Source organism: Protopterus annectens, chromosome 6.part1 (genome assembly GCF_019279795.1).
Source record: "Protopterus annectens isolate FY-2018-M chromosome 6.part1, PAN1.0, whole genome shotgun sequence".
Lineage (NCBI taxonomy): Eukaryota > Metazoa > Chordata > Ceratodontiformes > Protopteridae > Protopterus > Protopterus annectens.
The window spans coordinates 354,688,434-354,700,933 of NC_056738.1; the positions used below are offsets into that span (position 1 = coordinate 354,688,434).

Sequence of the window (12,500 nt, forward strand, 5' to 3'; positions counted from 1 at the left end):
AAGTTATTTGTTATTTATTTTATTTATTTATCATGTGATTACTGGGATAGTCTGACTGGGTAAGAACCATTTATTTCAGTGGAGTCCCAGAGAGAAAAGCTCCAGAGACAATTAAATACAATGAAACAAACTATTTACACATACCACAAAATTAACTTGAGTTACATACATTAGAACTGAACTAAATATACACAACTTGGTAGAAAGTCAACTAAATAAATACTTGGAAACAATGCACTATGTGCAGTATAAAAAATTAGCTAGTACAGTGAAAAAAATCAGTATTGTAATTAAAGAAGTAGGATAGTGAGTAACATAAGTGTAATAACCTAGGTAGGATAGTGAGTAACATACAAGTAATAATCTAGGCAGGATAGTGAGTAACATAAGTGTAATAATCTAGGTAGGATAGTGAGTAACATAAGTGTAATAACCTAGGTAGGATAATGAGTAACATACAGGTAATAATCTAGGTAGGATAGTGAGTAACATACAGGTAATAATCTAGGTAAGATAGTGAGTAACATACAGGTAATAATCTAGGTAGGATAGTGAGTAACATAAGTGTAATAACCTAGGTAGGATAGTGAGTAACATAAGTGTAATAACCTAGGTAGGATAGTGAGTAACATACCCGTAATAATCTAGGTAGGATAGTGAGTAACATAAGTGTGATAATCTAGGTAGGATAGTGAGTAACATAAGTGTAATAACCTAGGTAGGATAGTGAGTAACATACAGGCAATAATCTAGGTAGGATAGTGAGTAACATAAGTGTAATAACCTAGGTAGGATAGTGAGTAACATACAGGTAATAATATAGGTAGGACAGTGAGTAACATAAGCGTAATAATCTAGGTAGGATAGTGAGTAACATACAGGTAATAATCTAGGTAGGATAGTGAGTAACATAAGTGTAATAACCTAGGTAGGATAGTGAGTAATGTACAGTTACTAATCTGGGTAGGATAGTGAGTAAAGTACGTGTAATAACCTAGGTAGGATAGTGAGTAACATACAGGTAATAATCTAGGTAGGATAGTGAGTAAAATAAGTGTAATAACCAAGGTAGGATAGTGAGTAACATATAGGTAATAATCAAGGTAGGATAGTGAGTAACATAAGTGTAATAATCTAGGTAGGATAGTGAGTAAAATAGAAGAAATACTCTAGACAGGGAAGTAGTTTAGGAGAAGACTAGATGGTTGTGGTGGAGGGTAGGGGTGTAGGGTTTAACCTGGACCAGTACAAGGACAGAGGCTGTTGATAGTAAGGTGGATTCTAATTATTTTTTTTGAACTGTATTTGGTCAGCAGTAGTCATAATGTGTTGTAGTATAATATTCTGTATTTTGGAGATGAAGTTAGAGTAGAGGGAGTCACCGGCATTATTGTTGGATTTAGAGACCTGTAATAGGGATTTATTTGAGGATCAAAGTTCACGTGTGTTGACATGTGGTTGAAGAAGAAATTGGAGTGCTGAGATATTTTCAGGTTTGTGGATCATTTTATGGGTGTTGGAGAGTTGAATGTACAGTAAGTAATTGTGAAGTTTTAACCAGCCAAGTTGCTGGAGGGAGGAGCAATGGTGAGACCTATGTGGAGAATTAGCAGCAAATTTTGCTATTTTATTTAGTAAGATTCAAACTTGGATAGATCTGTTTTCCTTAGGTTAATGAGAATAGGAGAGGCATATAGCAGGGCGGGGAGTTAATGTGTTCTAGCAATTGCTTCTCTCATAGCGTTAGTAAAGTAAGGTTTAATTCTATACAGAGAACCAATTTCAATGCGTGGCTTTTTGACTGACTGAAATATGTGGATGTTGATTTTCAAGTTATTGTCTATTATAACTTAGCTTGTGAAATGGCTGTTATTGTAGAGTTTTTGGATGAATTAATTTGGAAAGGACTAAGTGGATCTGCTGGGGTGAAAGAGCATCAGTTTAGTCTTGGATGGATTAAGGATTACGTGAGAGTCAGACAACCAGGATTCAACAGCAGAGGACTGTTGTGTTATGCCTTCAAGTTTATTTATGGAAGGGGTGGAACAGATAAGGGCTGTGTCATCTGCATATTGAATGAGGGAGGCAAGAAGTAAAAATGTGTGCAGTCTGTTGGTAAAAATACTGAAGAGGACCTACAACTGATACCTAGGGAACCCCTATGTTAACAGGTATAAGGGATGAGAGTTGTTGTTCCCATTTGAGAGCTTGTTGATGGTCGGTAAGGTAACTGTGCATCCACAACAGTGATGAATGGCTAAGATTTAAAGTGGTAGCTCATCAAGATGTTTCTGATGGGAGACAGTGTCAAATGCTTTGGATAGGTCCAAGAAAATGGAGGATACCATGTTTCCATTATTTTTGTATTGGCTGATGGTGTTGGTAAAATGTAGGAATGTAGGAGGGCAGTTGTGGTGCTATGACTGGGGCAGAATCTGTGCTGTGTGCTAGATAAGAGGTTATCAGATAACAGGCAGTTTAAAAGTTGGCTATGGATACACTTTTCTAAGATTTTGGATAGGGGAGATAAGACGGCTATTGGTCTATAGTTGGAGAATTCTGTAGAGTTGCCACTTTTTTGTAAGTTGGAAGGAATGAAAGGGGTACATAACATGTCATGCTGTCTAAAATATTAGGCAAGTAGTGAATGAAACAAAAAAAAAAAAGAATGGGCCAAAAAGAAGGGCAGATTATCCAAAGCAGATCCATTCTGAGTAAGGAAAGTAAACACAGTTTCAGGTTTAAACCCCATTTTTCATAATGAATATGCCAATGGGACTCTTGACCTTTGAGACCACATTTCACTAACTGAAGCTGTGAAGAATTCCTGGCTGCTTTACCTGTCTAAACCTAAAGTAGCCCTCTCAAGGTCCAGAGCACTGAATGAGCATCGAGCCTCCTGCCTGCCTCCTGTTTGTGTTTTTAACAAAATATTTCTGGACTTACCACTGGAGACGGAGTTCAAGCTTGAGAGATATGTGGATTCAATGGACAGCAGTGAACATAAATAGCTAGAGCTGGTGTGTAAGCAGTGATGTATTTTATCTGATCGAGTTAAAGATGGATACATTTCCAAGGCACCATGATTTTCTACATTTGTACTACCTTCCCTGTCTGATACATTATTTTCTGATACAAAATAAACATAGTTGAAATTTCACTTTTCCCAACTACATCTAACACGTGATCTAACACACGATCTCCCATGTGTTACTCCTTCTTTCAATGGGGTTGGTCTAATGGTTAGGGGGTTTACCTCACAAACAGAAGATACAGGGTTTGATTCTTGCCTTTCAAAGGGAAATTGGCTAGGCTTAAAATGGCCAGCAAGGGCAGCTAGCCTAGCACTTGCCTATGAACCTTTGAACCTATCCTTTCTGTTGAGCTCCACACAGTTTTGTCTGCTTCTTTGACTGTAACCTCTTGTCTTGAGCATATAGTACTACTAAAGCATGCTGTAGATACTTCAAACTCTTTGTTCCCAGTAACTGGAATACCTTAACTGCTGATCTTCACTCATCTTCACCACAGACTCTTCAAAAGAAAACTCACATTTCAGCACCTTGGAGGAAGTACGTATACCTCTTCCAGTCAAGTAATGGCTTTAACGGTGGAAGTACCTTGACTGCTAGCTATTTTCCTTGCTACTATCATTCCTTTCACTCTGTCTTCTCTTCAGCTGCAAAACAGTATGATTTGCATACGAGTGTTTAGCTTTCATTTGTTTCAGTGACTGGTATTGTTTACTTGCAGCACTGTATTATTGTAACTTTATATAACATTTTTATTCTGTTTTCTTGCATTCCAGGTCTTGATTGAAGAGGAAAGCCTTAGGGCAGTGTAGGTTTTGCAATAAGCAATGTCTTTTGGCTTCTCCCATTAGGGGTTGCCACAGCAGATCACTGGTTTGCAGATTGATTGGCAGTGAATTTTGTACGGTGTCGAGTTGTCAGCCCCGCACCCAACCTTCACAGAAAGTACATATACATGCACCTGCCTGCATGTCTTTAAAACTCACTCAACCACAGGGAGGACAAGCAGTCTCCACACAGAAGGCACTACAGCCAAGAATCAAACCAGAGAACCTCTTGCTATGAGGCTACAGCACTAACTACTGCACCACCACTGCCTAGTGTAGGTCTAACAATAATATACTGAAATGGTCCTTTAGGTGCATTGTACGTTTGTATAGTTGTATGACATGCTGTAGCATTTCATTTTGCTTAGGTTACTTTGGCAGCTCAGCAATTTAAACTTTTATTATTTTTTGTACATTGACCTAAACATTATTAGTCATATGAAATTTAAAGTTTAAGATACATTTTAAGCTGTTGTATCCATTTAATAACATTTTCTTATACTAATACACATCATGTTGTAGTTAACTAATAAGCAAATTAACTGAATGGTATGATGTGAAACTGTGTTATAATTTTCTTTCAGGCAACTTTAAGCAGGCTCAGAGGGGTGTGATCTTGAAGAGGTTTAGTGAAATTGAAAGTAGTTGCTTAAAGGAACTGATGGAAGATGAGCTGAAGCCATATGTCCCCCAGTACTACGGTGTGGTAGAAATGGACAAAGAGAAGTACATTCAGATGGAAGATCTCCTGAAAGGCCTTGAATGGCCCAGCATTATGGACTGTAAAATGGGAGTGAGGTCAGTATATGCTGCTTGTTCTAGTATACAGAATGTTTTACACTCCATTCCCCTAAGATTAAGAATGCATATGAAGCCAGTGGGAAGAAACATTTTGATGAGTTTTTTGTTTGTTGTTGACAGTACAGTGACACACTGGTGTAGTAGTTAGATTGGCAGCTTCACAATATTTAGTTCTGTATTTCAATTTTTGGTAAGCTGTACTAGCTGTTTCACATGTTGATGAACAGATTCATTGAAAAACATGCACAAACATATGTATATATATATATATATATATATTTATGTGTGTGTGTCTGTGTATGTGTGTGTGTGTGTGTGTGTGTGTGTGTGTGTGTGTGTGTGTGTGTGTGTGTGTGTGTGTATAAACACACACACAATTATATATGCTTTTGTGCTTGCATGTGTCTGTGTAGGCATTTGCAGGAATGCATAAACTGGTTGAAGTCACTTTTACTACATATCAGAGGTTAGAGTTTTGCACACAACAGGATCTCTGCTTGTATGAAATCACTGTACAGTCTTATGTTGAGTTTACCCTGTACCCACCATTCTTGAAATTTCCTGTAAAAGTGTTTATTTAGAAGTCTGTGTTTTTGGAGAACCGTGTTCTCAATTTGAAGAACTCAAGCAGTATATTTTTTTCAATCAGCTATGTGCTGATCTCTCTATTTGTATAATATATATATATATATATATATATATATATATATATATATATATATATATATATATATATATATGTGTGTGTGTGTGTATATATATATACAGATAGAGAGTCACACTCACTAAGTTGAATAAGGAGAAAGTAACAGTCAGCTGCTTGTCAAGTGCCAAGATCCGCCACATAACGCACACACTCAGGTCCCTCAACAACAGGTACAAATATGACTCTGTCATTGTACATGTGGGTGTGAATGACCGGAGATATTCTTCCCTGGACTACATGAAAAGAGACATGGAGGAGCTCTCGAATTATGTAGCCCAGACGGGTATGACCCTACCCTTGAGCAGCCTCCTACCATCACCCAGAAAGATACCACAATACAAGCAGAAAATGATTAATTTCAACAATTGGCTAAATTTCTGGTGTCATTCTAAGGGGATTCAGTATCTGTCTGCCTGGGATGACATGACAGACAGACCTAGATGCTTTGCCAGAAATGACCTGCCTCTGTCACCCCTGGGCTTCCGGATACTGACCAAGGCTCTTGCTACCCCTATAGTGCCATTTTTTAGGCGGTGTTCCAAAGACCAAATTACCACTGTAACAGCTACAAACAAATGCAATCTGAGGGTCATGCTGCTCAATGCTAGAAGTCTAAATCTCAAAATGCACTCACTCGAAGCACTCCTTAAAATGGAGAACATTGACATTTGTGCTGTAACAGAGACCAGGTTCAAGGCAATAGATAGCACCCCTGCACTACCAGACTATAACTCATTCCATACCCCAGAACTTGGACCGAAGCTCCAAAGGCAGTGGTGTTTTCATATTCATAAAGGATGCGCACACCTCCAGACTGGTAGCCCAACATGACGCATCACAGATACTTCAGGTGCAGCTAACACTGGGTAAGACAGCAATTCAGGTCATAGCCTGCTATAGGTCCCCAACCATGACCCAAGACTCACACTCCACTTTCCTAAGCACCCTGGAGAATATTAGGGTCCAACCTAACACTCTCATACTGGGCGACTTTAACTACCCCTCCATTAACTGGGAAAACTAGTCATGTACCAATACACTTCCTCAACGTTTCCTGGAATTCATTAATTCCAATGCTCTGGACCAGCTTATTCTTACCCCCACTAGAGGTAGCAACATCCCTGACCTGGTCATTACTAACATGGCTGACCATTGCTCTGTACCAATATCAACTCCTCCCTGGTTAGATCTGACCACAAACTAATCACCTTGGAAATCCAAATCCCTCCCAAGCACCCCCACCCCCCACAAAGGTAACCACCATGAAATACTTCTCCAAAGCTAACTTTGGGCTCCTAAAAACAGAGGTGGCTAACTTCACGGCACCCATGCAATTGGAGAACAGCTGCATGACCACCGAATCATACACTAATGACTTGTACGAACACGTACACAAATGCATGGATCTTGCCATACCCAATAGAACCAAGACACTCTCCTCCAAAAAAAGGAAGCCAGTCTGGTGGTCCCCTGCCATAAATAAACTCTACAACAGAAGGAGAAAACTGATGAGAAATAAGGTGACGTCCCAAGACTGTAAAAAGTCCCATATCAGCCTCAACAAAAAGTTGAGATTCCTCATCAAAACCTCTAAAGCTAGCTATGAAAACAGAATTGCAGCAGATAGTAAAGACAACCACAAGGCCTTCTATATTTATGTAAAATATCTCCATGGCAATACCCAGATTTGCTCAGAGCTGTTGCACAATGGCACCTCCTATATGGAGCCAACAGATATTGCCAATATATTGACCGACAGATTCAGTGCCAACTTTACCCATCTCTCCCCCACCAAAGGACCAATCACAATATCAGTAGATTGCCAGGCACCCAGCATTACTGCTGCACAGGTTAAAACAGCACTGTCCAAGGCCAAGAGTACAGCTTCTATGGGACCTGACTATATCCCTGGTCGTGTTCTACATGAACTACAGAGTGAACTGGCACCTCACCTGTGTGCCCCGTTCAATCACAGCCTCACCTCAGGCTTTGTCCCTACTGAATGGCACTCTGCTACAGTCATCCCTCTCCACAAAGAAGGAGCGACTACAGACCCTGGGAACTATCACGCCATTAGCCTGATAAGTCTGATGTGCAAAGCTATGGAACACATCGTCGTGAACCTAATAAACAAAGATATAGGGAATCTCCAAACTCTGGATCCCTCACAGTTTGGTTTTGTGAAGGATAGATCATGCCTGCTCAACCTAGTTGACTTCTTTGAGTCAGTCACCAGAGCTGTGGATGAAGGCAAGGTGATTCATACAGCCTACCTTGATCTGGCCAAGCTAGGCATCAACCTGTATATCACTAGGTGGGTTGCAAATTGGCTCACAGATGGAACCCACAGTGTGAAAGTAGCTGACTCCAAGTCAGACTGTTGACCAGTCATGAGTGGAGTCCCACAGGGTTCGGTCAAGGGTCCTCTCCTGTTTGGTATTTACTTCTCTGAAGTCCAGGCCAACACAAAGGGAATCTGACTGACAAAGTTCGCAGATGATTGCAAGTTGGGAGCCATAATTAACTCCCCAAGTGATGTTGACATCCTACAGAAAGGCCTCACTGAGACTAATGACTGGTGTCAGAACCATGGCCTTAAGCCCAATGCCAAAAATGTGTCGTCATCCCCTTTGGGAAAAACCCACTTCCCATGAATTATCACATCAATGGTAGTCCACTGAACACAGAAGGCGTCATAAGAGATCTGGGAACACAGGTTGACAGCAACCTCTCTTTTGACCACCACATTGCCACTGTGGTTAGAAAGTCCTTCTATGTGGCACATCTCATTACTAAGGGTTTTGCATCCAGGAAGAAAGAGGTCATTGTCTCCCTTTACTCTTCCCTCATTAGGCCAGTCATCAAGTACAATGCCCCATTTGGCATGTACCTCATTAGACACCTACAACAACTGGAGAGGCCGCAAAAATACCTCACAAAGAGGATCTTAGGCCTTAAACACTTGTCCTATATGGACAGACTCAAAAAACTCCAACTATTCTGTTTCATATCGCCTACTTAGAGGCGATCTCTACTTGACTTACAAAGCCATGTCTGACCCAGCTCTGTTAGAAATGCTACATCTAAAGAACTCCCAATCCCTCTGCACTACATGCTCCAGAGACCTCAACTTCATTACCACAAACAACAGAACAAGTGGAGGGACAGGTTCATATGGGCTAGGCTTGTAAAGGCTCCAGGGCCATTAGCTTTGTACACACCTATGAACTTATATATATATATGTCCTGCATATGTGTGTGTGTGTGTGTGTGTGTGTGTGTGTGTGTGTGTGTCTCTGTGTATATATGTATATATATATATATATATATATATATATATATATATATATATATATATATAGTGAGAGAGAGAGAGAGAGAGAGGTTTATATTTATGTCACTTAGTCAAAGAATACCTAATTCAAGCTCCATCCACCAATGCAAAATACATTAAAGAATGGAATGAATAAAGTATTCTTAGAAATGAACAGATCAATTTTAATTGTTTTTTTTTTTTTTTTTTGCAGAGGGATAACACCTCTTACACCACCCATAACCCACTTAATTTAAATGTACCAACTTCAAGGTCACACAATACTGGAGAAAACAGAAAATTACCTTTTCTCCGTTATTAAGCAGTCATAGACAAAATAAAGTTTTGCTGCACTCCATATGTGTGTCATTCAGTTACTTTAATTTGAATGTCATGCATTTGAACAAAGAGTAATTTGACCAACTTGGTAGAAAAAAATACAAATTAATAGAATTAGAACTGCAGTGTGCATTTTTGCCAACTAATCTTTTAAATGACTGAAAGGGATTAAAACATGGAGAGTGTGGAAACTGGAGTTGAGAGTTTTCCCTTTTCACAAGTGTTGTGCCATCTCAGAGTTAATATATGTGGAAGTTTCTGATTGAGCAACTGCTGGTTTGGTTGACAAATTTAAGTGGCTTTTTTAGGGCTGGGAGTTTCTTGGGAGTATGCGTTAGGGTTACAGTCTGTGTGAGTGTGCTTGTGTTAGGATAAGAGTTAGGATCAGGTAAGAGGATTATGTGAGAGCGTTTGTATATTAAGGCAGAAAAGTATCTGGCTCAACCACCACCCTATGTCCTCAAATGAAGAGCAAAAAAAAAAAAAAAAAGAACAGAAAGAAAAAATACTTACAGTTAAATCCATGCCTCACCTCTAAAGAGCAAAAAAATGTACTCTAATTAAAAAAAAAATTACAAGCTGACCACTACATTGCAGCAATCAGCTTATTACAGTTAATTCACTAAAGAGTGAAAAAAAAAATATTTCCCAGATGCACAATGCCCCCCATGCTGCCCTAGCCTTTCAGGTGTTATTTCTATGTCCACCATGACCCTACTTCTGCACTTTTTATTTAAAATCTAATTTCTTCTTTTAAGCTATAGCTATAAATATTGCAAACAGTTGCTACAGTTTATAGTCTGCCTGCATGGAGTGCTACAGCACTCAGGCTGTAGTTTAAAAATAAAGAGATTTTCTCTCTCTTTTTTTTTTTTTTTTGCTTCTAAACTGTAACAAAGATCTTGTTACAATGTAGCAAGCAGTTGCTACTCTTTAGACCATACATGGAGTGGTACAGTGCTCAGGTTTGATGGCAAATGCAATACCAGCTTTTAAAAGCCAGCATTGCATTAAAAAGGGATCTGGATCAGCTGATCATAGCCCCCCCCAAAAGTTTGCATCTGGGGCAGTTGATCCCCTTGCCCCACCCTAGCAAGTTTGTCTGTGGATTAGGGTTAGACTAAGGGGAATTCATGTTGAGCCATCAAAGTTAATTTCGGTGAATGGAAAAAAAAACAAAAATATTTGCCAAAACCACCTTTGATAAATAATTCAATGTGGGAGGAACACACACCCCAGACTTGCATAAACCACCTCTGAAGTTGCACAGCAATGGAGAAAAAAGTAAACTCCACTGTTGGCAAAATAATTTCACACACAGAACTCACTGTGTTTGCATTCTCCAACATTACATTCGATGAGACTAGGGGTCGAGTAAGGCGATTCATTTAGTGAACGTGTGAGTGCATATGGGTTAGAGATAGACTAAAGATAAGGTAAGGGGATCGATGTAGTTTTTTTGAGTGTGTGAATTTGTGTGTGCATGCGTGTGTGTGTGTGTGTGTGTGTGTGTGTGTGTGTGTGTGTGTGTGTGTGTGTGTGTGTGTGTGTGTGTGTGTGTGTATGCATACACATGGTGATTGACCAAGCTATCTTGTGTGTTGGCAGTTTTTTGGAATTTTTTATTAAGGTTAAGACTGGGACTAGAGTTGGGTTAGTGTCAGCACACATTACTAAGGTAGAGCAGGGAGAAAAGCACCGCCCACAAACCTCAGTAATGCACGCTAACCCTGTACCTTACCCTGCCCCTAAACCTAACCATGCACCTCACTTTAAAAACAAAAGACATCCCATAACACTACCACTGTTCAGACAAATTTGAGTTGAATTTTTCTAGGATTATGGGTAGTATATTGGAGATTTCAATGTACTGGACTTTGATCATTTATGCAGTCTGTATTACGAGTGTTTGAAATGTTTTGATGTATTTCAAACATTTAACATGTGAGGTATATATTGGTGGGCCTTAAAAAGAACCTGACAGTTTAATTTTGAACTACATTTGAGCAGGCTAGTTATTTTGTTTTCAGACAATTTGTGATTGATAGAACAGGTCTTAATGGACGTTCCATCAATCACCTGGCCTAAGAGTCCAATAACCATACTTAGACGTGTGTGTTTTATATATATATATATATATATATATATATATATATATATATATATATATATATATAGTTCCCTATCAGAAGGATGAAAGCCCACAAGACTGAACATCAAAAGGCTGAACAATGAACACTGAAAACCCACAAGGCATAGCTCTCAACTGCACAGATTTTTGCAGAATGTCCAGATTTTTACCTCATATTTTTGGTGTGTTCCTCCTAAAATCTGTACCTTTCTGGCAAATATCTGAGGATTGAAGTCATTAAATAATGACAAACATTTGAGTTTAAGACTCGAAATCTTTCAGAAAATTCATGGTAATGCAAAACCTATTATTCTATTGGCTATCTAAGTTTGTAAGAGCAATATTTAAAATCTGTCTATATTTGTCCCCCCATCATGTTAGGCTTTGTCCAGATTTTTTGTTCTAGGAGGTTAAGAGGTATGCTGCAAGGTCAAACAGCAAAGACCTTGACTGTACAAGATTGCAGTACAGTGGGGATTGGGGATTGCTCCTTTCCTCACTGTAGTGCGATCTTTGAATTTGTATATATAACTAGCAGGGGGGCTTGCACCCTTGCAAAAAAGCAGATGTTGTGGGGTTTTTTTCTTTTTTGTTTTTTGACTTTCCAGGTTTTCGATGTTCCTTGTTCGGTCTTTTGACATACACTGTTGCTTTTGACCCATACATGCATATATATGTGTGTGTGTGTATATATATAGATATATATATATATATATATATATATATATATATATATATATATATAGTGGCATAAGTTAACTTGTTAAAATGCAAAAAAAGCTGGGGATTGGGGATTGCTCCTTTCCCCACTGTAGTGCGATCTTTGAGTGGCATAAGTTAACTTGTTAAAATGCAAAAAAAGTTGGTACTGATCGAATGTCAGCTGATCAAATGTAGCAGATTTTCTGCTGTGTGACAGCTCAGTATAGTGGGGTTTGAGAAATTTGCCCTTTTCCACCTGTATTGCAATTTTGAAGTTGGTGTGTGTGTGTGTGTGTGTGTGTGTGTGTGTGTGTGTGTGTGTGTGTGTGTGTATATATATATATATATATATATATATATATATATATATATATATATATATATATATATATATATATATATATATATATATATATATATATATATATATATATACACATATATATATATGGGTCTACTTCTAAATTTCAAACTTTCAAAACATCAACTTTCTTATGGATGAATTTTTTAAATGGAGATTGCCATACAGCTCAGAATGGTATATTTACCATTTTCCTTGCTCTAATGCGATCTCAGAGTTGGTATAGTTAATTAGCAGGGGGTGTAGGGGGCTTGCACCCTGCAAAAATGTAAAAAAAAAAAAAAGATT

At 38.6% G+C, this 12,500-nt stretch overlaps 1 protein-coding gene across 3 annotated transcripts in view; it reads left to right on the plus strand.

The window, feature by feature from the left end:
- The window catches only part of LOC122805554 (inositol-trisphosphate 3-kinase B-like), an 835,875-nt gene that overhangs the window by 691,112 nt on the left and 132,263 nt on the right, over window positions 1–12,500 (plus strand). For all 3 annotated transcript variants that reach the window (XM_044075769.1, XM_044075770.1, XM_044075771.1), the window contains one exon: window positions 4,444–4,657. In XM_044075769.1, coding sequence (XP_043931704.1) covers window positions 4,444–4,657 — 214 coding nt within the window. The remainder of the gene's footprint in view (window positions 1–4,443; window positions 4,658–12,500) is intronic.